Here is a 26,115-nt window from a genome sequence, read left to right as displayed (position 1 = left end):
AGGCGCGGGCTCCGCGGCAGCTCGATCCGCCGCTGCTCCCATGGCCGACGCGGAGCTCTTCGGCGCTCAGCAGCCGCCTGCGGCCGCCGACAACGGCGTGATGGACGGCGCCGAGGAGGATCCCGCCGCCGCCTTCCTGGCGCAACAGGAGAACGAGATCGCGGGCATCGAGAACGACGAGGGTTACGGCATCCTGGAGAGCGGCGAGATGCCTGCGGGGCTGCAGCCCCCGGAGGGCCTCGGGTCGGGTACGCGCGGAGGGGTCCCGTTACCCCCTGCCGTTACCCCGTCGTCACCGCCTCCCGGTCTCCCCGCTCCTCGTCGTCCCCCGCTCTTCTCGTCTCCCCCCCAGTTCCGGTCCCTCCCTAATCCCGGTCCCCCGCTTCCCCTTCCTCCCCCCCCCCAACCCCCCAATCCCGGTCCCCTTCCTAATCCTGTCACCCTGCTATTCCTGGCCCCCCCGTCCCCCAGCTTCCCGTTCCTACCCCACCCCAATCCCGGTCCCTCTCCTAATTCCGCCCACCCATCCCTTCCCCCAATCCCGGTCCCTCCGCCACCCCGCTTCCCGTTCCGTCTCCTCCTCTCGTCCTCCCCCAGTCCCGGTCACCCTCTTAATCCCGCCCCCTCATCCCCCTCCCCCCCCAATCGCGGTTCCTCCGTCCCCCCGTTTCTCGTTCCTTCTGCCCCCTCGTGTCCCCCCCAAGTCCCGGTCCCCCCTTAATCCCGCCCACCCCTTCTTCCCGTTCCTCCCCTTCTCGTCCCGCCCCAGTCCCAATTTCCCCCTAATCCTCGTCCCCCCCCAAATCCTGGTGTCCGTCATTCTCCCCCCATTCTGTCCCCGCCCCGTCCTCCTCCCACCTCGTCTCCCCTCTCCCGTTCCCCTCGCCCCTTTCCCCGTTCCCCCCCTCGCCCCGCCCCGCGGGCTCCCGTTCTTTCCTTTGTTTCCCGTGGCCGGGAGAGTGCGGTGCCCCGAGCAGCTGCCGCCGGTGGCTGCGGTCGGGCTGCCCGGGGGAGGTGTCGGGATTGGGTCCAGGACGGACAGGCGACGCTGCTTTGAGTGATGCCTTGTGCGAGTTCTCTCCCTGTTCCCTCAGGTTATAGTTTATAATTCCTAAAGACACTTGGCTGCCCAGGCTTCCTACAGTGCAGCTTGCTAGGAGCACTGCTGAGTAATTTTGATTTCATCTAATCCAGGAGCCTGCCTGAAATGAAGAGCCACAGAAAACAGGATAAGTCAATACGTTGTGTACTGACACTTGTATTTCTATCTTAAGAGGCAGAGGTCTTAGTCCGAAAGTATGCTAGTAGTTGAGCTAATGTTTAATTTTAATAAGCATCTAGCCTTTGTTCTTTGACAACCTTTGTACTGAGTGTGAGAAAACTGACACCGCGGAACACGGTTACATTCAGAGAATGGCAGCGTATGTTGGGAACCAGAGGTCAGTGTGTTTTCAGTTAGTCTAACGGTAGCCAAAGCAGCCCTTAATGTTCACTACTGATTATTGAAGGATGAGTGGAAAGGATGTAGGATGATACTGCAATTAAGTGATATTTTAACACTTAGAAGACTTTGCTTATACTTACCATTGAGTCCATGGGAACTTACTTTGCTCTCATGTGACTTTCCTTTGTTGCTTCAGGAAAATACCTCTCTTCAGACTTAAGTTGAATAATGTTGCTCCCCAGTTTGCTGTTGAAACGTCTTTAGAATTAAGTCTTCGTTATGCAACCTGATACTGAAATTACTGGTGTATTTTATGTATGAGAATGCAGATTCCTAGTATCTCTTGGAATAAAGCCCAACTAGATAAACTCAGTAATGGAGACCTGTTGCTTCCAGTGCTTATTTAGTGGTAGTGGAGCCCTTGGAGTCAGCTCATTCATGAACTTCAAAACATGGACTCATACTTCCTGGTAAAAGGGTGTTTACAGAGGAGTAACTTTTTCAAGCACTAGAACATGAGGATAATTATTATCAGAACAGCATCCTATTTTGATATTTTGGCGTGACTTGTACATTTTATGTATAATGCAGAAACAGACACAGTGGTGACCTACTACCAACTTACTTTCAGAAGCCTCAGACAAGCATTATGCCCTGTATGGTCTTTACATTCCAAATAGATTCCACAGCATTAAAATAGCTTCTTTATAAGTAATTTCTTTGCAGAAAGTTCTGACATTGGCCTTTCTCACAGAGTGCTACAACAAACTAGATTCCTACTTTCTCTACATGTGTGCAATGCAGTTATTGCACAGTGATTCCTTGTCAAAAAGTCAGCTTCTTAAATGCTTCTAGATTGGCTTTATATGTGCAGGTAATTCCTTAGCTGCTTTCAAGAGTTTTTTTCTCAATTTAAGTTCACTTGTCACAGAATGCTAAACTGTTATTGGAAAACTTTCTGTAGAAAAGGGGTAATAAAATAACAAATATGATAATATGATCTTAGAGTCTGGGAAGTCTAGGTGTGATCTGTATGTCATCTTGCTTTCTTTCATGCACTGGGATTGCATTTGTGCTGTGGCCTGTTAAATAGGCATAGCAGATTGTGCTTGTGGTCTTGTGGTAGTCCCATTTTTTTAACAGAACGTCCATTTAATTACTGTTGTAGCCTTTACTTCCTCCATACTTGTTATAAATGTGGACTGCAGCAGTGCAGTTTATGAAACTATTTTGTAATTAAACTAAGTAGGTGAATGCAAATTTCTTCTTGAAATAATGCAGATTCTTATGTAAATCCTTAAGCATCATGATCGGGGATTTGTGGATTTACTTTTTTTAACTGTAACCCTTTTGAACTCCTTATTTACAGGTCTGTTGAATAAGCTTTTTAAATGCTGGGACAAAAGTGATAACTTGGGCAGTTTGAATGTTATTTCTGTTAATTGTAGTAGTGGTGGCAATGAGGGGGAATAATAGAATGTTGTTAAGCTCGTGTCTCAGCATCACTTCATGTTGCCACGGTTAGGGTTGGAATACTGGTTGTAGCCAGGAGGCCATTTATTATGTAAATAGCTATCCTTTGCAAGCTTCTTGGATGCGTGAAAACTAATCTTATTTCTCTTGAAAGTTGAAGCATAATCACTGCTTCAGAAAACAGAAAGTACTGTATAATTTAAGTAATACAGTGCTGTTGCCTAGTTATTAGCAACTTGGTCTTTTGTTAGATCTCCTTTTCAGTGTTAAGTCAATGCCTGCATCTATTTACAATCAAATTCTTTAGTTCTTTCTGATCTAACAATACTAGCTCTTCAGTTTATAGCAGTTCACTTGCTATGTCCTCTGAGCAGGAGAGTTCAGGTTGAAGAGCGTGGCTTCTAGAATCTGTGTGTCACTATAAAAACCTTGTGACAAGCTTGTCAAGTAGCTCCTTAAGGAGAATTACATTTGAAGACAAGCACTTTTGTATGTTAACTGTCATGGAAATACAAATGAGTTAAATGTAGGCTGTTTAGTCTCGAACATTGTCTTCAGACTTTGAAGTTCTGTCATCTTTGTATGAATGAATGACATTTCTCCAACCTCTGAAGTGGCTCATGACCCTCTAGGAATTAAGAAACTTGATGGCGTTTTGGTGGTTTGCCATAAACCACATTTAATAGCCATTCAGGGACTGAATATCAATTTGCTTGAAAATATAATTTGGAAAGGGTTGTGTCCTGTCTTTCTAGTTAGCACCACAGAAAGAAAGAGTTGCTTGTTTGCGACTGTTGATATTTTTTCGTAATTATTTGAACAGCCATTGTTCTGGGATTTGCCATGAAAAATCTTGAGATATCTTGAGATATCAAGGCAGGATCCAAGAGGTCTTTTCCAGTCTGGGGATTCTATGATTCTATAAGGTAGCATGGAGAAAGGTGTATTAAAAGGGTAGTATCTGTTTACTGTCTCATGGTGGCACTGCATTATTTTGAAGCTCATGGCAGAAAAACCTATTTTTCTGTTCATAAGAAAATCTATTGGGAAGCTACTGAAGCTATTATGGCACAGCATTATTGCAGATGGAGAAGGTGTGTTTTAGTACTAGCCTGCTGATTATATTGAAAATGAGGGAGCTTCTAATGGGTTTTGGTATTACAGCCCGTTAGAACTAAAGCATAGGAAAGAAGCACTCTTCCTGACCTCCTTGCCTTTATTTTGCACATGGTCATGAGAAGGAGTTATGACTAGAAGAACTGTTTCTTAAGTTTCTTGCTTAAATCTCTAAAACAAAAAGTTCGGAGCGGATTCTTCTTTCTCATCCTCTTGTGAATGAGAGGCAGGTGAAGGGGAAGCATTATCTGTGCCCAGAAGAAAAAGGATGGGGAAAATAGGCCTTGAGAGGTAAAGTTACTTAATCTTATGCCAGATTATATTAAATCTGGTTATGTTCTTCAGTTGCCTTAACTATAGCTACTAGTTCATTCAAAGTACTGATGAAGAAGTGGAGTACTTACTTATTAAAAGAGGTGCTGAAAGTAGCTCAGAAAATACTTATGTACGGTCACATAGAAGCTTATTTCTCCTATGTAAGGTATTGTCCAAAGCATACCTGGATAGGAAGACCTCTGGAGGAACCATTCCATGCACTAGGGAATAGTTGGACTTGTGTTAGAAGAGCTACCTCTAAGTCCTGCCTCTGAGGGTTTTCATAGCCATAGTCTTCTGCGCTGAGAGTGAGGCTTCAGAATGGCTAGTGAACAAGGCTAAGCAAACTTCCTTTTATACCAAACAGTACCGAGTCTGTTATTAATGCAAACTTCAAAGTAAGTTGATCATCGTTGTGATAAGCCTCTGAGGTCATACATTGACTTGCAGGACTGAAGTGACAAAACTTGTTTTTGTATTTATCTCCAGGTTTCCCAGCCCTTTCTTCTGTAAGCTCTAGTATACATGGGAGGCACTGATTCTAGCTCTCTGTTTGTGGCAAGATGGTTGTTTTTTCTGTCTAGAGAATGCAAGGTAGCTTATATGGCTTATCCTCTCCAACCCCCTCCGGGTGCTAAAAACTATCTAGGATGCTCTGTGGAAGTTCATTATTACCCTATTGTCAGCATATGTTTCAGAACTGTAAATGTTTGGATGTATTCTTTGCAATAATATCCTTAGAAATAAAGCTTTATCTTAAGCTCAGAAATGAACACCAAGATATATGGATTGTTGCTATATAAACTAGTCTTAAATATGCAATGTTAGCTTCAGAAGTTTAAAGATACAATTCTGTGATAGAAGTGAATGGACTCTGAAGTCAGTAGAAAGCTCTCATTGTTCACAGCTGATGAAAACATAAGAGAAGTCACAGTATTTAGGCTTTTTCTGGGGGAAATTTGGTATGAAATGACATTTTCTATGGACAAAGAAATCTAATAGACAACTAGCATTGATTACTGATATGAAGGCTGGTAAGCAGATAGCTTTTCTAGGCTTCACACTGAATTATATAAACATTGAGACCAGAGAGCTGAAATGAAAAAACTGTTTGACTATTGGTCTGGTTCCAGTATTGTATTGGCATGTGACAGTGTGCTGGTACAGTGCCATTTCCTCTTCTGCTTGCTGTGTGCTCAGTGAGCATGCTGACTCTGCATCTTAATCTCAAATCTTAGGGAGCTCAAAACAGATGGGAAATTTGTTTTAATACTTTAAATGGATCTACCCTGAGTGCCCTCTGGAAGCAGTTAGCTCTGTGCTAATTATTGACTGTTTCAGTGCAGAAGAAAATGATAGGAAGGTGTGCCAGAGAAGCTTTAAGTTGGGTATTAGGACAAGGTTCTTCACTCAGAGGGTGGTGAAGCACTGGAACAGGCTCCCTGAGGAAGTAGTTGTGGCATTAAGCCTACCAGTATTCAAGAAATATTTGGACAATGCACTCAGACACGTGGTGTAAATTTTGTGATTGTTCTATGCAGGACAGGAGTTGGACTTGATGATCCTTGTGGACCCTTCCAACTTAGGTCATTCTGTGAATCCGTGAGAAGTGGCCCCAAGACAAACCTAAGCTCAGCCGTAGCTCTCGGCAATGATCCTCCATTTATCTCATCAGACTATCAGCCTTAATGAATGTTAATCTTGATAAAGACCTTAATGTTTCATAGTGTAACAAGAAAACTTAATTGTATTATCACAGTTCTTGGAGAAGTCGTCAAGACATATTAGTTCTCTGACCTAACTGGTGAGTCAGTACTTCCCAAGGCATCTCTCTTGTGAAACAACTGCCTTCTTTCCGGAGATGAGAACTGCACATATTTAGAGGCTACCCTCTCTTGAATGTTGCAGCAGTAAACTTGCGTCTTCAGTTTGGTTGTCTGAATGTGTAAATTACTCTCCGCACTTCCAAGGCAGGCAGGGTGGGCAGCTGGCAATTCAAGCTGTTAATGTCAATATGAGTTATAGACCCTGGCTTAGTTTTAATTCCAGACCTGTCAAAACAAGATGAACAGCTACAGCGTATGTATGTAGTGCAGATGGGCTTAAATTGAAGATGAGTGAAGTGTAAACGTGTTTTCTTTGTGGGCTTTACTCTTCATAAGCCTGTTTAGTAGAACTGTTAGTTTGAGCTGCTGTAACTTCCCAAGTCACTGTATGTGGAGGGATCTCTACATCTCTGCTTTGAGGAAGCTTCCAGATTGCTGCTATGAGATGCCTAGGATAGCTGCAGTGAAGCAGAGTGGTGCTCTTAGCTTCATGTGCCTCTCAAACCAGTTCTGTTTGGCTCCTGTAAGTTGCAGAGGAGCAGCAATCAGACCAAGTAGGTGCCATTTTTCAGATATAGGAGTCAAGTTAAAAAATACTAGGTTCTCATAACTGAAAAGCTTTTTTTTGTTAACTTGAGTCTTCCCCTGCTGAAGCTAGTAACTGTGTTCTTGGAGAGTAGTATTTTCCAACTTATCTACCATGTCTGAACTGATGACTTTACGGTCCTCTGCCTGATACAGTTAATGATTGCTGTTCAGGGTTCATCAATAAGGACTCATCTAGTTCCCTGATGAAGGAGTTTGAAGAGCTTCCTACTCACCATTAACAATAGTTTAAAACTGGGGCATACACAGCCACAAAGAAATAGAGGATACAGATCTTAGTTTTAGGTGGATTAGCCATCTTATTTAAGATACCGCAAAATGATTTTATTTTCTGCTTACTGTTGGGTGACTTTGGCACAGTCTCTTTCATTGGAGAGAGTATTAACATGGCAGAAAGACCTCTGTATGATAAACTTATTCATGGTAGCATGACTTGTTCTATCATCCAGGCAGATGTTAACATAGCACTGTTCCAGAGAGATGTGTTGCTGAGATTTAGCAGTTCTTGAAATTCGTGATGCATTTTGCATAATCTGGAGATTTAAATAGTTTCACAAACTTAAATGTTTGTCTCGCAACTGATATATGTTCCCTGTGGCTGGGTTTTAATAAGGTGAAATCTTAGCATTTTGTGGCAAAGATTCCTAGCTGATCCTGTTCCTGAGTGCCACTTCAGAGGGAGTAGTGCTAAAATCTGAATGAGAAAGCTATCAAAGATGTCATCACAAAAAGTAGGGTAAGGTGACTTTACTAGGAATGTTAGCTAGATCTTTTGAGCTGATTAGGAATTAGGAGGACCCAACTAGGATAAGAATTAGTAAGTGCTGGCTGCAGCATTGTTGCTCTTCGAAGTAGAGACTAAAACAGTGAGAGTCATGCCTAGTAACTTATGAACAGTTCTCTAGTAGTCAGCTTCTAAGATAGGGAAGAGAAAGCAGGAGTAGCTTTAGAACACTCCGTAGCAGCTTCTCTCAGCAATATGAGCCCAGTTGTTTGTGTAGTGTGAAGCATGGTCTCGTGATGGAGAAATGACATTGTACTACTTCTGCAGAGTTAACAGTTCACTTGGTTTCTTGTGCCTATCTGGAAAAGTACAAAGATAAGGAATCGACTCTGCCGGGTATAAATTAACGCTCATTTGCATAACTCCCATATTAGATATTCTAGAAAAGCTTCCTATACAAGTTACTGAAATCAGTAAATCTGGCTGTTCTGTCTTTTCTCAAATAGTTAAACTGTAGTCCCTTTTTTTACAGGTGCTGTTGATGGAGTGGTTAATGGAGATGTCTATCAGGTAAGATAGAAGTATTCTGCACTTAGTGTGCTGTTCTGCTCTGAGAACTTGACCGTAACCTAGGCTAATGCTTACCATTTCTTGTCTCTAATGTACTTTCATCTCATTTCTGAAGAGGAACTTTTGTTCTGATAGCTCATCTAATAAAGCTATTAATGCTCTTAATATGCCCCTCCTCTGAACTTAGAGGCAACTGGAGGCAGCAGCCTGTTTTGAATTCTGGCTTAATAGGACATAACCATTGTAAGCAAACTGACAGGCTCTGTGATATGACTTAATGTTGACTTGCCACTGGCTAATAAGCTGAAAGCATGCTCTGACTACCTAGTTTAAATCAGAATTTTCTGAGTTGTTTTTCTTTAAGGATAATTTATGTGTCCTGGCTGTATCAAGATTAGTCTTAGAAGGAGATGGCTGAAAACATTATTCACTTCTTAGTGACTTAAAGTTGCATGAAATTAAAACACTGGCCAAATAGCTCAGTTGTAATGTGAAAGCATGTTAGTCAGCTGTGTTGATAACCACAGGAGGGGATACTTGCTTTATTAGTGTGATAGAGGAATGAGGCATGCTAAGGCCTGTTGTAACTGAGCTTAACAGCAGTTTGGGTAAGGCGTTGTCTTTAGTTGGTATCAGAGTTGACTGGATAGCCCTGAATAAATGAGTGCTCGAGAAGGGGGCAGCATATTAGCTGCTTCTCCATAGAGTTTTAAGTGAACATTAAGCTTTCTGGAGACAAACAGCTTTTACTGCTGCTAACATTTTTATATTCTTACCATTGCTGTGTGTTACTGGCCTTAAATGCTTCTTATACAACTGAGGCTAAACGAAATATCTTGATTTTACGTTTGCAGTTCCCTCTTAATGAGGAAGAACAGTGTGAATGGGCTATATGTAACTTTTGGCTTAGTAACCATTAGCTGGCCAATTTTTTTTTATTATTCTATTTTTTTTTAATTGAATGTGAAGCCTGGTGCCCTTGTATCAGCCTGGCTCCTTTTCTTTGGATGATTCCTTCCTTGAGGGCTACAGGAGGTCCAAAATGGGACAAGAGCAGCCAAGTCTGTCATTGGCTACAATCCACTGTCAGGAGTGGCATTTCTTAGATCTGTTGAGTAGGGGGAAATGGTGAAAGCTATTGAGTATCCTTTGTGCCAAATGGCGCAGTATTTATTAGCTCTGTGAATCTGCTGTACTCTATTCATTGCAAGTCTTTGAGCTTTTGCATAGTAAAAAGTATGCTAGTACTCACACTGTTTTGATGTTTAAATGTTGAAATGCCCCTGTGGTTCTAAGCTGCATGCAGCAATCCAAATTCTGTGATATCTTCAAATGACACTGGCTTTTAATATGAATTAAGTTAAAAAATGTCTCTGAATTAGACAAGCAAGTTAGAGAACTTTTTGAACTCCTATGCGCAAAATGGTAAAAAAGAATACTTTCACAGCAGGTATTTAAGGTGAAATGAACTGGAGGATTTCTACACCTACAGCTGTATAGTGAGGTGCTAGGCTTGCCTTCTACCTTCTTCAGGTGTAGGACTCTAGTGCAGTTTGACTTCCCAATCATCTTGAATTTGTTTGACCCCTGGTTGCTAGAGGCAGTCCTGTATTAATTTGCTTCAATTCTGCTGTGATCTGTGGCAAGATATCTTTATGTTAATGGTAGAAATGTGGTAGAGCATCAGCCAGAAGTTTAATGTTCTCAGTCAAATATATAATTTTATGTAGCTTACAGGCAGTTATCTGAAGTATTTGGTTGTTATGCATAATGGCATTACTATTCATTCCCTTTAAGGAGAGCAATGGTCCCACAGATTCCTATGCTGCCATATCTCAAGTAGATCGACTGCAGTCAGAACCGGAGAGCATTCGAAAGTGGAGAGAGGAGCAAAAGGAGCGCCTGGAGCAACTTGGTAAGGAGAGTGTTTGTTGTAGCAGTGTTCTTGCTCATGAGTAACTTGGTGGCAGCTTCTTAGGAAGCAGAATTCTCAATGGCTTCCAGCTCTTGGGAATCTAATGTGCTTCTTGAGTTTGAGGCCCAAATCTGAATGAGTCTTACAACAAGCAGACTTACTACTGTTATAGGAGTCAGCAAGGAAGTGGCTGCCTGAACCTTAAAGGGCAGGCACAATGAATAGTCTTACTTACAAAGAAGCTGACAGAAAGTGAACAGCTTTTATCAGTGGAAAACAGTGGATAAATGCTGCCGCCATTGACACTTTTTTCAAAGGATAGAGATTGCTCATTTTGTAATTGCTGAGGTCATCTATTGTCACACAGATCTTAATCTTATAGCTAAGTTCAGTAAATGGTTCGGTAAATAGACTAGTAACTGAACTAAATACACCTATCAAATACAGTGATGCCTACCTGTGGACAGCATCTAAAAGCCTACAAACTGGTATGCTTTCCACTTTTATTAGGGAGGAGGCTTTGCTTGAACTTGTTAGGACAGAATGTTCTACACAATGTGATTTTGGCTAGAGCTGAGTTGGTTGCTCCTCTTCTGGGCTAGTTACAGCAGATGAGCTTGCCCTGAACTGTGTGCTGGATGTAAAAGCTTGCTCTCACTTTAAGCACAGAGGCTTTACGGAGCTTTGTTCTAGAACTAACATTGCAAGGTGATTGTTGCCATTTTTGACCAGTTTACAGGCCAACAGGTTTACTGACTTGTAGAATAATTTAAGTTGGAAGGGACCCTTAAAGGTCTGCTAGTTCAACACTTCCACAATTAGTCTACAAACTTCTATCCTAAACTGACGTGTATTGTCTCAGTTATGCAGCACAGGCATTCTGTTCAGCTAATCCTCTGAATGTTCATGGTATTTAGAGTTAACATGGCCTGAATCAGGAAGTCTCCTAACTCTTATGTGAGTAGATCAAGCAACTGTCTGCACTAGAGTGCACCCTGAGTCATCAGCTGAAATGTTAGCAAGATTTAGCTGGAACAAACATGACTGACAAATCAATTCTTAAAACTCCAGATGCGAACTCACGAAAGCAGGAAGCAGAATGGAAAGAGAAAGCAATAAAGGAGTTGCAGGAGTGGTATGCAAGGCAAGATGAAAAGCTTCAGAAAACAAAAGCAAGCAACAGGTAAGACGTCTCCAGCCAACTGAAGAGTTACCATAGTAGATATGAAGTAAAGGGACAGAGAAATTACAATACTTGTAGTATGTCCTAATGGAACTAGTCCTTCAGATTGTTAAAGTACTGTCTCTTACTAAGAAACAGGTCTCTAGTGGTAGACTGTCTTTTAAAATTTTCTCAGAGTCTGGATTAAATATCTAAGAATAGCAAAGGAAAGCATTAAGGTAATGAACAAGAATTACTGACATCCTCTAAGACACAAGGTTTGAACATGGCCAGAAAATGTTTTACTCTACCCACTTGTTTGCATGCTACTTAGCTGCACAGGTCTTCAGTGGCTGTTATTACTTAACTTGAGATTTGCAGTCTTACTTGCTATCTTTAGAACAGATGGAAATCGCATTCTAGTTAGTCTTAGCTACAAATTATTTCATTAGATATCTTAAAAACCTTTAGCTGCTGCTTTTGGAAGCATTTGAGAAATAATCTGTCTCATCTTGGCTAGTGAAGAGCTAGATACTGACTGTGTCTATATTGGGTTTGAATTGTCCTGGGTTTGATGATTCCTGGGGCAGAAACTGATGACTTGACAGCTAGTCTGGTAAGCTGTTACATTTTCTTAAAGGTTCCCTGTGGAATTTTGACTTCAATCTATGTAAAATTAAATATGATAGTACTGTCTTAATATCGCACATAAGTCTCTAATCCAGACCTAGGGTTGCCACGATTGTTTTGTCTAGGTAATCAGGGCTGGTTTATGCTTTAGGAATCCACGGACTTCAAGATAAACTGTTTTTCTGAAACACAGTTTTTCTTATCAAAATGTCCAGCAGGTTTGTCTTGAGTAAGTAGAGTCCTAGGTGGACTACTTCCTAAAGGAAGGAAAGTTGCCTACACTGCCTACAAAATTATGTATTTGACACTTCCATTCACGAAGGTGCAGTCTTTGGGTTCAGCCAAGAAAGGGAAACAGGACTAACACTCTTCTAGTTGATACTACAGCTCATGATACCCCTCTAGCTTTATTATGATCAGTGTTTGAGTGCAGGGTGTGCGTTCTGGAGCAGGGTTCATTTAGGAAGCATTGCATGGAAGGAGTGGTAGGCATTCCCATCAGCCTGGTGAAATGTCTCTTGTAAATGTCCACTGTGGCCTAATGCTAACACTAGGACTAGTTCTAAACTAGCTGGTCTCAACTTCGAGTGTGTAGCAGAGCTTGTGTTATCCCTCTGCATCAATGGCTTAATTGGTAGCTGCTTTCCTATTACAGTAAATCTAGGTGATAGAAGGTTAATGTGCTTGTTGAAACTGCCTTCAGCTGTTTTCTGTTCTTCTCATACTTATCTTTTTTCTCCTGCCTGCTTGCCTGCCTGTTGGACTACTTGCTACCTAGGGTAGCAGATGAAGCTTTCTACAAACAACCCTTCGCTGACGTGATTGGTTATGTGTATGTTGCTTAACTACTAATTCTGTTTGCTAGTCAACTGGGTAATGAAGGGGATCAGAAATAGTGCTGAATGTCTGAGGGTGACTTCTTATTATTTTAGGGCAGTGTAAGCTAATACAAGTAAATAGCTTCTACTTTTTGGACTGACTGTGATTTGCCATACAAAGTGCAGTTTACCTGTAAGGATCTCATACACTGCACAACATCCAGCACTTTCAAATTAAAAGTCATGTACCATACATACCAGTTGTATTTTGGTAATTACTTCTGTAGTCTTAGAAGTAGGTGCTTACAGTTGTTTCCAGGCCAGTGAATGCTGCTTAGCAAGATGTTTTGGTGGATATGTGGGTTTAGGGTCTGCAGTCTCACATGGATGCTGTATTTAGTCCTAGTCGCTTCTACAGAGGAGCACAAAGTTTAACTCTGCATTCTCTGTAATAGGGATTGAGTTCCTGCCCTGTGCTTATTTGCCTAAATAATCAGAAAAATATTCAAGCGGTGCTTGCACATAAAGCTTCACAAACCAGGGAAGGTAGAAAGGAATCACTAGCCATAAATGAAGAAGTGTTCACATGTAGAGTTAGGATGCTTTTAGAGAACAGATGGAAAGTACACGATGATGGTGGTGGAAAATCAGCATTAGCCGCTGGAAGAACATTTATGATCAGCTCTGTGTACACATTTTGCCAGCCTAATGGATCAATGAGAATACAGCTGTAACTTTCAAGCCCTATTGAGTATGCTAGTTTCTGTGGGGTGAAAGGATTGCAATGTTCATTGGCTTGTTCACGTGTTTTAATTTCTTCCCTTAATTTGTAGACTTGAATTGAAAGATGGCTGTGTCACAGATTCTAAGGTGACACCTTTAGAAAGGGGTATTGGTAAGCCATGTTGTGGCTTTGAGTGTATGAATATTGAAGGTCCAGTGTGGAATTCATTACCTAACTCTGTAGGTGGATGAAAACCAAGACTTGTGAAATGATGGAGTTACAGGTGGTGTTTGACTTTTCTGAAGTGTCCTGGAGTTGATCTTGATGATTTTTTTTTCCAATAAAACCTTTTATTTTGGTATTTCCAGTACAAATGTGCAGTATAAGTGCTGCAGAATAAAATTGGCAGCTTTTTTCCTGAATATAGGCTAAGCTATTAGTGCATGTCCAGCCAGCTGATCATCTGCATTAAACTCATTCTCATTTTCTATATCTGACTTAAACTTTCTCTCCTTGTTTCTTTTCTTCTCTTCACCTTTAAGCACAAACATAAATCATCCTTGCTACAGCCTAGAACAGTTAAGTAAAAAAAATCTTCACTGCCCCTTAAAAATGTCATGTTACATAAAGTAGCAGTGTTGTAGTGATCCTTGTCTTCAGTGGTGTCTGTAACCTTATCATCCCTGTGAACAGTGCTGAACCCTCATGGGAGAGTCATCTTCACTGCTTTTTCTGTACTGCTTGTTGGAGTAGATGGATTTGGTTTTTCTTTTGATACTTCTTGCGCTTGCACTCGGGCAGCTACCAGGGCCCCACAGTTCTCGTGAACTAGATGCTGGAGTGTTATCCTTGCATTGATGCAATGCTGTTGGCAGCATAGCAATCCCAAAAGGATTCAGCTGGGAAGCCACTGGCACTAACCTGTACACTAATGTAAAAAGCCTTAGGTTGAGAGCAGGGGAAATGTGTTTATCCTGTAAGCTGACCTCAGATGAGTCATTCCCTCTGCCAAGATACGCTTTACTCTATAGTACTCACAAGCGTGATATTCATGACTTAAATTCCTTCTCATTAATGCTGCTTCACTACAGCATTGGGAATCGTAGCAGATGGTTTTATGATGGCCTGTAAGCCTTGGGGCTGGTTTAAGTCCTCAGATGGAATCCGTTTTAAGACATGCTTGCAGGGAGTTGTAAATTTTTCAGTTGGCTAGTGTCCAATATAAGCCATCAAGTGGCAGAGGCTTAACTAGTTAAGACTTGGGCATTTCTCCATGAATAAAATGCTTACATAGGAGTACCTTAATTCCTAGCAGTTTGTGTAGTGACTCCTTAGGAAAAGACTGTTCTTAAAACCAAACACCTGTATTCCAACATTTTACACAGCAATCCCCTGCACTGCTTGTGCATAGCATACTACTTTCATCTCCTGGGTTGGGCCAGTGGGAGCTTAAGTAGCCATAATGTCCACAAGCAGCAGTTAGGTCATATTTCTTTTTGAACGTGTTGAAAGAAACTGCATCCTGTTAGAGGGAAGGAGTGCCTTATATGTTAGGCAATAACACAAGATGCGTTGCATTGCTTTTAGGGCAGCTGAAGAAGCCTTTGTGAATGATGCAGAAGACATTTTTCCAGGCACTGAGTGGGAACGTGTGGCTCAGCTCTGTGACTTTAATCCCAAGTCCAGTAAGCAGGCAAAAGATGTGTCCCGCATGCGATCAGTCCTCATCTCGCTCAAGCAGGCTCCGCTGGTTCGCTGAAGGAAAGCACAATGGAAGTACTACAAATGCAATATCTTAACCTTACTCAGAGAAGCTATGTTTGCAGTAATTGGATTAATTGTTTCAATGTTTTTTTTGGACCAAACCTCATGATGTATCTAGAGCTGATCATTGTTTGATTGCATGTTCTTCCTTAAGTTTCCTTTCTGTGTCTGAAATGGGAGATCCTCCAAAACTGTAGTCTGTGTGCTGCTGTGCACAGAGTTGTCACTTTCCACGTTACTGATATTAAAGATCTGTTAAACAGTAAAATGTGTTGACTTTGGATGAATTAAGAAGCTCTCCTGCTCCCTTTTGAAAAAGGGTGTTGCCATTGAGCATGAGCAAATGTTTCTCTTAATTGCTAGTTATTTCACCTTGCTGGTGACTGACCAATCGGCAATGCTCCTGGTCTCTGAGAGGCTGTCCTGCTTGTCTCTGTAAGCTTTCTTAAAGCTCTTGAGAGCTTTAGTTTAAAAACTGCTTCCCTATCCAATTTATCATACAAGATAGAGACTCCAGGAAGCTGGAGCAGTGGGCTTGTTAAGGAGCTTATCTCACCAGGTAAGCAATTCTCTGTAGTTTTCTGCTGTTGCTCCAGCTGTATATCTTAGGGTAAAAATACAGTACAGGGCACTGAGTGGCTAAAGCCTTTGATATTCTACTGCATATCTTATTCTGTTATGTATCCAACACGGGATTTAGATGCAAAGTTCTGTTGTGCAGAACTTTGTTTTTTTTTTAACTATATCCTTGTCTTTACTGACTCTCGCAGACTTTTATCTCCCACCAGTGTGGTGCACTGGAGATCTAGAGATGAAGAGCAAGGAGGAGCTGCTCTTACTGCTTCTCACCTTCTGAGTTGGAGCTCTGTCTGCCAAGCTGGTTGAATTTGAAACAAACTGATTCAGAAAATCTCTGTTCTGCTGCTTCCTTGGCTCTCTAATCTCACTCAGCGTTCACAGGGGTCTTGCCCTTGTAAGACTTACCTTAGCTATCTTGTAACAGTGTTTCATACAATATTTCACCATTTTTGTCAAATATCTTAACTAGAGTGTAGCAGAATTGCTTTAATACTCATTGTGTAGAAGCTGGGAGGTTAGGCCTGGCGGTTTGAAGAGGGCTGCAGATGCAGATTAAAACTTATTAAGGTCCAGGGAGTTGCTGCACAGCAACTGTCTTAGAAGAAGCTGTGTCCCTTTGGTGGGTAAGATACTGAGTAAATGGTTGCCTGTTTGGGTTAAATAGTTAAGCTGCTGTTGTCTAGCTATTACAAGCTACTGCTGAGTGGTCATGAAGGTCATTGTAGAATATAGGTCTGGAAACTTAATTCCATGGAAGATTAAAGCAGGAAGATGTTTTCTGAACTGCAGAAGGATGCCACAGGTGAGTTCAATGTGAGTGAAGCACATAGCAAATCCATAGAATACTGATATGCACTGCTACCTTTGACTGATTATACATTCATCTGGACTGAAAACCTCCTTTCTTCTACTCACCCAAAAGCTCTACCAAAAAAGACTTCTAAAATGAATTGGTAATTTAATAAAGAAAACACCATGGTATTAAAAATACAGTATTAAAAATGCCTTTGAAAGACCAGTAGATTAGAGGGGTTCCAGCACACTGGAACTGATTAAACACCAGATTGTCTTATGTCATAGGACATTTTATCTGCTAAGTGCATGGCTTTGAGCTGCAATCCAAGAGAACAGGTAGAGGGTCTCACATTCAAGGCCAAAAAAATATAGAAGTTAAAGCAGCATCTTACAAGCTGGGTTTGCAGGGCTGACTATGTGTCTGCAGGTTTTCTTTGCATATACCATTTAGCTGGAACAGTTAGCAAGCACTTCTCTTGGATTTGGTTATCTCCTAGCTCTTGTGCTGAGATTTTGTAGATTCTTTTGCCTTAATTCAATTATGCTAACTTACTGTCTTCCTCCTACCTGTATCAGTGCTGTCAGATTCACTGTAAGGCTGAGGTTTGAAGGGACCTCCAAAGGTCACATTGGCCAACGCCTGTGTTCAAGGAGGGCCACCTAAAGCCAGGTGCCCAGGACCATGTCCTGGCGGCTTTTGAAGATCTCCAAGGAGGAAGACTCTATCATGTCTCTGGGAAACATATGCTAGTGCTTGATCACCTGCTTGATGAAAAAGTGTTTCCTGATGTTTATAAAGAAACTTTCTATGTTTCAGTCTGCGCCTATTGCCTCTTGCTCTGTAAGTGGGCACCACTGAAAAGAGCCTGGCTCTGCACGCCCTCCAGATATTTGTACACATTGGTGAGATCCCCCTGAGCCTTCCAGGCTGAACAGTCCCAGCTCTCCCTTTCCTCATAGGAGAGATGCTTTAGTTGCTTAATCATCTTTGTGGCCTGTAGTTGAACTCTTTCCAGTATGTCCATGTCTCGTACTGGGGAGCCTGGAAGTGGACCCAGCATTCCAAATACGGCCTCGCCAGTGTTCTTTTCAGGCCTTCTGCATCCAAGAATTATTTTAGATACTTAAACCCTGTGACACTGAGCAAAAGGGTACTGAGCTGTATGTGGGCAAATCTGAGCCTTTACCTGTGCTTTGGAACACCGACTTCTTTCTTTCAGAGGTCAGCATCTGTCACTTTATTTTGTGACCTAATGTGACAATTCTGTGCTATATGGGAACAAGTGGGCTTCCCCAGGGCTCAGTGCTGCGTCCAGCCCTGTTCAATGTCTTTACCTTCATCCAGGTCATTGATACTGAGTGCACCCTTAGCAAGTTTGCGGACAATACTAAGCTGGGTGGAAGCGTGGATCTGCTGGAGGGTAGGGAGGCTCTGCAAAGGGATCTGAACAGGCTGGACCTCTGGGCTGAGTCCAATGGCATGAGGTTTAACAAGGCCAAATGCCGGGTCCTGCACTTGGGGCACAACAACCCTGTGCAGTGCTACAGACTAGGAGAAGTCTGGCTGGAAAGCTGCCTGGAGGAGAGGGACCTGGGGGTGTTGGTTGACAGCCGACTGAACTTGAGCCAGCAGTGTGCCTGGGTGGCCAAGAAGGCCAATGGCATCTTGGCTTGGATCAGAAACGGTGTGACCAGCAGGTCCAGGGAGGTTATTCTCCCTCTGTACTCAGCACTGGTGAGACCGCTCCTCGAATACTGTGTTCAGTTCTGGGCCCCTCACCACAAGAAGGATGTTGAGGCTCTGGAACGAGTCCAGAGAAGAGCAACAAAGCTGGTGAAGGGGCTGGAGAACAGGCCTTATGAGGAGCGGCTGAGAGAGCTGGGGTTGTTTAGGCTGGAGAAGAGGAGGCTGAGGGGAGACCTCACTGCTTGCTGTAACTACCTGAAAGGAGGTTGTGGAGAGGAGGGTGCTGGTCTCTTCTCCCAAGTGACAGGGGACAGGACAAGAGGGAATGGCCTCAAGCTCCACCAGGGGAGGTTTAGGCTGGACATTAGGAAAAAATTTTTCAGAGAAAGGGTCATTGGGCACTGGAACAGGCTGCCCAGGGAGGTGGTTGAGTCACCTTCCCTGGAGGTGTTTAAGGCACAGGTAGATGAGGCGCTGAGGGACGTGGTTTAGTGATTGATAGGAACAGTTGGACTTGATGATCTGCTGGGTCTCTTCCAACCTGATGATTCTATGATTCTATGGTATGTGGCCTATTTAAAATCATAGAATGCTTTGGATTGGAAAGGCCCTTTATATGTCATCTAATCCAACCCTCCTGCCATAAGCAGGGGCGTGTTCAAACAGATCAGGTTGCTCAGGGCCCCATCCAACCTGACATTGAATATTTCCAGGGATGGGGCCTGCATTACCCTCCTGGGCAGCCTTTTCCAGTGTTTTACTACCCTCATTGTAAAAAAATTCTTCTATATATCCAGTCTAAACCTACCTTCCCTTAGTTTAAAACCATTACTCCCTGTCCTGTCACAACAGGCCATGCTAAAATGTCTGTCGCTATATTGCTTATAGCCCCCCTTTAAGCACTGGAAGGCTGCTATAGGGTCTCCCTGCAGGTGTGTTGAGTGTACTCATTCCTCCATTTACAGGGCTTCTCACTGTTGCTGGTTATCTCCATAGCATGTAGCTGATACAGAAAAGTCAGTCAGTCAATGGAGTGTGGAAAAAAACTTCCTATCCTTCAAATAAAACCCCAGGTGCACGTGCACAAAGATTTCATGTAGCAGTGAGAGAGAAGCTGCAGGCTCTGACTGAATACATAGAACTTCCTTTGTTTAGCTTGTGATCATGTGGCAGGCAGGCAGTCTGAAATGATAATGAGCATTTGCAGAGAAGAAGGGGGATGGAGAGGTCATGAGTTCATTAGAAAGCAGGGAGCCTGAAGAGGACAAGACTGCGCCTTCATCCTTTAACCCGAGGAACACGGGTAACAGTTTCAAGTAGCCATAAATCAACATGCTATTGGCTTGCCTGTTTCTTGCTGGTATTTTTTTCTGATAAAGAGGGAGAATGTATTGTTTCTTGCTTGCATTTTAGTATGAATAAGAGTGTTTGGTTTTGCCAGAAGAGATATTCACCAGTAGGAGCTGTCAGGTTGGGAAGCTGGTTCCTCTGCAGAACAGCAGCCCTGCAGCACCACACTGGTACTGTTGCACCGATCTGCAGGAAACACTCCTGTTACAAGGGGACTGACAATCCAGACCTTCGTGGTTGGTAGGGGATGATCCATTTGAGCTCGCTATGTTCCAGTCCAAGAAAGGTAGGTCTACTCAACCCTGTTCAGTAAGGGAGTGTTTCATTGGATCTTCCATCAGCAAGTTTTCACTGACAGTTATGTATGGTTAGTGTTGTAATGCCTTTGGCTACAGTTACAAGTGCACATTTAATTTCTTGCATCATGGGGCCATTTACAGGTCACAGCTGCTTAACACTTGCAGAAATTTTACCTGGCTCAAGGCGCAAGGTATGGATAAGGTAAAATCTTGCTAGGTTTTTAAAAAGTGCTGTATTCATACTTATCACAGGTTTGTGAAATTTAAGTTAAAAATAAAGAAAAAAAATCAGGCTGTTTCGTAAAGAAATTACCTTAAATACAGTCTTCATACACTTAATTTGATTAAGCAAAAATTTGACACTTTATTTGCATTTAAAATTTCAGCCTAATGTACTTCACACACAAAAAAATGCTGGAAGACCTAGTATTTGTAACACCTGTCGATACAGAGTTAGAGCAGTGGTGGCCTAGTAGTACAAGCTGGCAAAAATGTGGTGTATTTCTTTAGACTAATGGGGAAAAAAAAAAGTGTGCTTTCAAGCATGCAGCTAGCAAGCATGCAGCTAACAGGAATTTCTCATTTGTTAAGGATATAACTTACACCTGTGTGAGTTTGGAAGGACAGTTATGAACCCAAAATGAACTTTATGCCAGCAGCAGAAAGAGCTGGCTATATTACTTGTCTTCTGATTGCCTTGCTTCATCTGAAAAAATCTAAAATCAGTCACCTTTGATTTTAAACCAAATGCAATGTACAAGCAGTGGGTTGTCCAGGGACCACAGTAAAGTATATGGCTTGATGTTGTTTTGTGTGAACTTGCCATTCAACCAACACTGAAGTGCTACAACTGTGTATGCAGACTTAAGCAAGGCTTACAAAATCAGTTTTCTGCTTTAGAATCTCATGAACACTTTTTAGTTGTTACTAAAACACATTATGTGCCCACAGTCCAAAACATCTGCTTTCAGATTACTAAATAAGCATAGCTTGGTGCCAGACTAAAGCAAGTGTACTAAACATGTGGCTTTAGCATCTACATGACAGCTGCCAAAACACTAGACCTAATGTGCCTTCAATAAACTGTTTTTCAAACACAATTATCTGGAATAGTCCAAGAGTGTACAATCCAGGTGCTTTACTCTTAATAATGCCTGTAAACTCTCCACAGCATTAGAAGGGGACACAGTGATCAGCTGTCCTTGATGCAGATTAAATCAGAAATTAAAGTTTGCCTGCACCTTACTGTCTGATGTGTTTCTGTGAAAAAAACTTGACAGTTCCTCCGTTTGTAGTATGTCCTGCCAATTTTCACACACTTAAATGGAGGAAAGACAGTGCTTCAAGACCACTGGGAGGATGAGGCATTTGTTAATTTTGACTGGATGGTGGATCAAAGACTTAAAATACAGAATCAACTTGCTGCTCCAAAATAACCAAAATAACATTCCAAACCTTGATGCTTTACTGATTAGCTCTGTGGCTTGCAGAGTGACAGCAGTGCAGGTCACGAGAAGGCACTTGGCTTCTTTAGACTGAAATGCTGGTAATAGCTGGGGAGTGTTCAGCTGTTGTCTTGTGCTTTTGTTTCCCTTCCTCGCCATCAGTAACGGACATAAAGGCTGGTTTTGCCTCACTAGAGCCCGTGACTTTCATGGTATGGGGCTGCTCTAAAGGACAGCATCAAGTAATGAGGCAACACAGTACTGCAGGTGGGCTGTGAACATCTGGTGTTTGCTCCCTCTAGGACTGGGAACAATTGTGAGCTAGTGTCCAGAAAAACCTCTGGACTACAGTAAAGTTGCCTAGAGTACAAGGAAGGAGAAACAACAAATAAAATCACTATCATACTATTAAATATGACTTTTTATTTTGATTATATAAACCACAAACTTATCAGGGAAAACTGCAAGGATTTCTGCATCACTTGCACATATGCAGCAGGTTCTTGTCCGGTTGACAGGAAAAAAAAACATTTTCAAAAGCATTTGAAGAACCATGTTCTTAACAGTGTTAGACAGTAAACGTAGTCAGAGTAGAATTGTTCAAATGTGTTTCAGTCTTTCATGTTTTTTCTGTGCCTGCACCCTCCCTTTAGCTGCTGTGGAAAAACATAGCTGAGTGTGAGATACCAAAATTTTCCTTGCTTCAGGAGATCTGGAAAGCAAAAGCCTGGTCCCGATTTTAGTCAAGCATTCTTTGTGTTGCTGAAGGATGTAAAGACCAAATGACAGGTTGTGTCTCTGTTAGAAACCTCAATACTCATTACCTGAGCTACTACCACCACAAACAAAGCTAATTTCTCCACGAAGCTACTGCTGTGGTATTGTGCTTAACTGGGAATCACCAAGTAAACCACAATACAGAAAAAGGAACTAAAACCTTAGTCATGTAAAGCCTACTACAACTTTGCAAATGGTTAAAAACCACTGTGTGGTAAAGATGCTGCAGTTACTCCTGGAGATTGGGTGTTTTTTCTGAAGTCTGCTATGAAGATGCGATTTCTCAGTAAGCATTCCTTGCGGAAGAGAGGATGAAGTGCAGGTAACTTGTGTAGATTATATCCCAGAGTCAGCCAGTAAAGTGTTTCACTATACTAACAGCTATCCAGTTCAAGATTATTGTACAGCAGAGGACCATGCTTCAAGGAGGTTGTTTAATTTTGGTTAGAGAAATTTGAGTGTATAAAAAATAGCCCCATTTACTCCTCTGCACTAGCACATTACTGAGCTTCTGAGACTATTATCATTGGTGGCTGAGTTAGATGTCAAAATAAGGCATTAAATACAAGACAGAGGGTTGTCTGTTCCCCCACAGGCATTTTCTTTATTTTCTTTATGCTAATTTGGCAAAGTAATAGACTCAGGTCCCTTGAGAAACCCCTAGACAACAGAATTCAAATAATTTACCACTGGCCATAGCTAGAAGACAAAGATGCTCACTGCTACACCTGCCAGCTTGGACTGCCGTACAGGGTGTAAGCTCACTAAACCATCATCTTTTTGGGATTCTGCCCTCTAAAGATGATGTAATGTATAACTGCCTCCACCAAGTCCTTCACTAACCGCAATTTCTAGATGCAGCCTTTTTGACTGTAAATGCAATTTCCCTTGTTACCACCCACTGAAATGACTACCTGCTATTGGTGATTACATCATATATACTGGAAACTGAAAAGCTGGTCACATTGTAGACTTCTCATTTCACATACTTGGGAAATGAGAAGTAGATCCCCAAATGTTCTAATTTGACACACCATACACACATTCCCCACCATACATCAAGATATGCTCATAAATAATTCAGTTGCACTTAAAGCAACATACATGCTTACCAACAGAGGTGATTAAAACCAAGAGAATTTCACATTAGTTCCGATGAAGTCAAATGAAATTTATGAAAAATACAAAAAGATAATACCTCAATTATGAAATGTCTAAGTAGCCACTAGCTATTCAAAGCACTACTCTGATTCAGTAGCTGCTCCCAAAGAAAAATTTTGGGCAAAGTATTCCCTCCACCCATTAGGAATTTGAATAGTCCATTTCTATATTCTTCCAGGCATCTAGTATGTTCTACGTGTAGTATAATCCAGTACCAGGCTAGCAGCTCCAAGAAGAGCAGGATCTGCTAGATTTGAGACCACTACATCCACAGTTTTAACAGAGGACAGAGCCTGTCGATTTATCACATCTTTGACAGTATTAACATAGTGGCCAGCTAGAACTCCAGAAAGAATCACAAGAGAGGGGTTCATGGTGTGCAGAATGTTCACAACTCCAAGGCCTAATGCTGTCCCAGCTGAAAAGATAAAATAAAAATAAATTAAGTATAATACTCAAAGCATTCCAAGCATCAGTTGTTGAGATAGGTCTGTTAGCAGCAAATGACACTGTTGGGAAATTGTTCTGTCCCTCATGTCAGACAGTTTTTAATTTATGTTATCAGACAATATGAGTTTGACAATTTTTTTTCAAAAGCAAAAGGAAAGGAAGGGAATTTTATTGCACAATAATGCACTATCTGATGTTACAGATATAAAAGGTAAAGCAAGGCATTACCATCCCTGTCAACTAAGAGAAAATAGGAAAGCATTATTCTGGCTTTTTTGTGCTATCATCAGCTATGGGACTCTTTAGCTAGAGGACTCTTCAAAGCTTGTAAAACAGTAAAATACCCCATATAAAGTAATGTATAAATTGTCTTTGCTTGCTCAGACTAGCCATTCATTTGCCTACAATGAAATGTCCCCAGATTTTCTAATATTAGGACGTTAAGACTTCATTTTTTCTTTTAACTCATCTCTGAAAAAAATTCTCATCTCATTTATTGGAAGACGTTTTCTCACACTCTCTCCAACATCTATATTTAACATTTCATTACCATTAGTAACTTTATATAGAGGGGTCCTCAATGTGTAGAGTTGTTGCTTACAGAGCATTATCATTTCTGTATCCCCAAAAATCTAATTATAGGAGGGTTCCACATTTCGGGCTATGTTCTCACCTGTTCTGAGAACACTGTCTGCTTTTGTGTTCCCCAGTTTTGCTGCCTGAATGAGATGTGCAGCACTAACAGCTTCCTCCTTCTTCACTGACATTCCTTCTACTAAAAGCAGATCCTCTGTTTAAGGAGAAAGAAACATAAGAGTAAAACCCAGTCACGTAGTAAGTCAAGAAATGGGAGGCTGACAAACAGGCAGTTAATATCTTTACATCTCTCTTACTTGCACACTGAAGTCTGAATCCTGAGCTGTCTGTCCAACCCTGAGTTTAACCAAAGCAGTCATAGCCATATAATTCAGGGAACCACTTGTAGAAGCAGGGCGTACAACTCAAACACTTACGGTATGACAATTCACCAGTCTTGTCAGCCCCCCAAATTAATAAAACAATACATAAATGTTCCCAAACTTATAAGACTAAGAAGCTATTGCTGAAAGACAATAGCTGTGAAATCAAACATCACAGAATGCCCATCAGTTTACCTTATGCATGCTTAAAAAGGAGAGGCCAAATACTACATGCTTCTAGTAATTTTGCGACCAGTGGTTCCAAATATGGCTTGCCTGGGTATTACCATCACTGAAAAAGAATTTTATTGTACTGCACAGGTTGTGGCATACTTGGGGTTCCCATATGGTTGTCTGTACACTATTCTCTTCTCCTCCTAGAAGAAGATGGCAGGTCTATTTTTCTTAATATCATATTTGCAAATTTCTTCCTATACTGCAACTTAGTAATCATGTTTTCAAAAATAAAGTACGCAGATACCATCATGTAGTTTCTTAGCTTCTCTCTGTAAAGCTATTCCAGAGGCATATGCTTCTATACATCCTTGGCTACCACACAGACACTCTGGTCCATCTAAAGACACAACAATATGCCCAAGCTCAGCTGCACAGAAAGAACTGCCATGGATCAATTCATGCTGATGAACGATTCCACCTCCAATTCCTGAAAAGATATGAAAATTTCTACGATTAAAAAGCAACCAAACAAACAAAACCATAAAACCGTAAGTTTTTAAAGGCTTCAATTCTGCAGGACACTGACATTTGCGTATTCTAATAAGGACAAGATAAAATATGTGCATCTGTGGTCTTCTGTAATGGAAACCCAAAAATACTAGTTACTGAAGAACTCTTCTCTGTTTGACACACCTAGTAAGCAAGCTCATAGCTCCCTCCTATTCATACATGTATCAAAATAATATGTATATAATGGTTCTCCTTTCTCAAAAAGCCTATGGATGGTACTGAACTGCTATGAGAGATCTTTCACACTTGTGAGTCACACTCTTATGCACAAAACTAACCTTTCAAGTGGCCTTAAAATTTTGGATTTCAGAGATGTTTTAATGCTGTATTTAGAATGCTAAACCTGTGTGCTAAAGACCCAGGACATGTGAATCTGCAGTCTTCTGCTGCCCCTGCCCAAATCTTGGGTGGGAATTCATCAGCTAGTTATTACTGCCAACATTCTTAAGGACTATACACTTAACAAAGGAGAAAAATTACTCTACATTTGCATTTGAGATGTAAGAAGCACCATCTCATGTTCTATTGCTTACCTTCTAGATATCACAACCTGACTTGTATTTCTGCAGCTGGGAGAGAATTAAGCTATAAAGCTGAGAAAAGCAAAACTGTTCCAGCTAAATTTGCTCAGATTTTCCTTATTTTGAAAAAAAAGTTTGCCTGCAGAGCTGTATAAGCAGAACTTCTTTTATCAAGAAGTTTATATGATGCAAAAGGTTTAATTTGCCTGAATAAAATAAAAAGAAAAGCTTAAAGAAACAAGCATATATTGGCAAAAT

General features: G+C 41.6%; 2 protein-coding genes across 4 annotated transcripts in view; one reads left to right on the top strand and one right to left on the bottom strand.

The window, feature by feature from the left end:
• Positions 1 to 3: 3 nt before the first annotated feature.
• Positions 4 to 15,355, top strand: CLTA (clathrin light chain A). 3 transcript variants are annotated; one of them, XM_069879992.1, is made up of 7 exons: positions 4 to 248; positions 8,037 to 8,074; positions 9,872 to 9,989; positions 11,061 to 11,172; positions 12,560 to 12,613; positions 13,866 to 13,901; positions 14,911 to 15,355. In XM_069879992.1, the coding sequence occupies exons 1-7, from the start codon at positions 41 to 43 to the stop codon at positions 15,080 to 15,082; spliced, it is 738 nt and encodes a 245-aa protein (XP_069736093.1). In that variant the 5' UTR covers positions 4 to 40; the 3' UTR covers positions 15,083 to 15,355. The 3 variants fall into 3 exon arrangements, with proteins under 3 accessions (XP_069736093.1, XP_069736094.1, XP_069736095.1); XM_069879993.1 differs by lacking the exon at positions 13,866 to 13,901; XM_069879994.1 differs by lacking the exons at positions 12,560 to 12,613; positions 13,866 to 13,901 and having other exon boundaries at positions 7 to 248.
• Positions 15,356 to 21,631: 6,276 nt separating this feature from the next.
• The window catches only part of GNE (glucosamine (UDP-N-acetyl)-2-epimerase/N-acetylmannosamine kinase), a 31,878-nt gene continuing 27,394 nt past the window's right edge, over positions 21,632 to 26,115 (bottom strand). The window contains exons 10-12 of the mRNA XM_069879976.1: positions 25,071 to 25,253; positions 24,304 to 24,420; positions 21,632 to 23,598 (exon numbers count right to left, since the gene is read on the bottom strand). Of these exons, the coding sequence (XP_069736077.1) occupies positions 23,363 to 23,598; positions 24,304 to 24,420; positions 25,071 to 25,253 (536 nt within the window). The 3' untranslated portion in view covers positions 21,632 to 23,362. The remainder of the gene's footprint in view (positions 23,599 to 24,303; positions 24,421 to 25,070; positions 25,254 to 26,115) is intronic.

The sequence above is a fragment of the Phaenicophaeus curvirostris genome, chromosome Z, assembly GCF_032191515.1.
Source record: "Phaenicophaeus curvirostris isolate KB17595 chromosome Z, BPBGC_Pcur_1.0, whole genome shotgun sequence".
Lineage (NCBI taxonomy): Eukaryota > Metazoa > Chordata > Aves > Cuculiformes > Cuculidae > Phaenicophaeus > Phaenicophaeus curvirostris.
The sequence above is the reverse complement of the archived record's forward strand: the minus strand, read 5'-3'. Positions and strand labels throughout refer to the sequence as shown.

Bases quoted from the DNA above. Each gene is read 5' to 3' on its own strand.
- CLTA (XM_069879992.1), top strand. From the start codon at position 41: ATGGCCGACGCGGAGCTCTTCGGCGCTCAGCAGCCGCCTGCGGCCGCC. The intron at 249-8,036 runs GTACGCGCGGAG...CTTTTTTTACAG, and splicing joins CCCGGAGGGCCTCGGGTCGG to GTGCTGTTGATGGAGTGGTT. The intron at 12,614-13,865 runs GTATGTTGCTTA...TTCACCTTTAAG, and splicing joins GCTGACGTGATTGGTTATGT to CACAAACATAAATCATCCTT.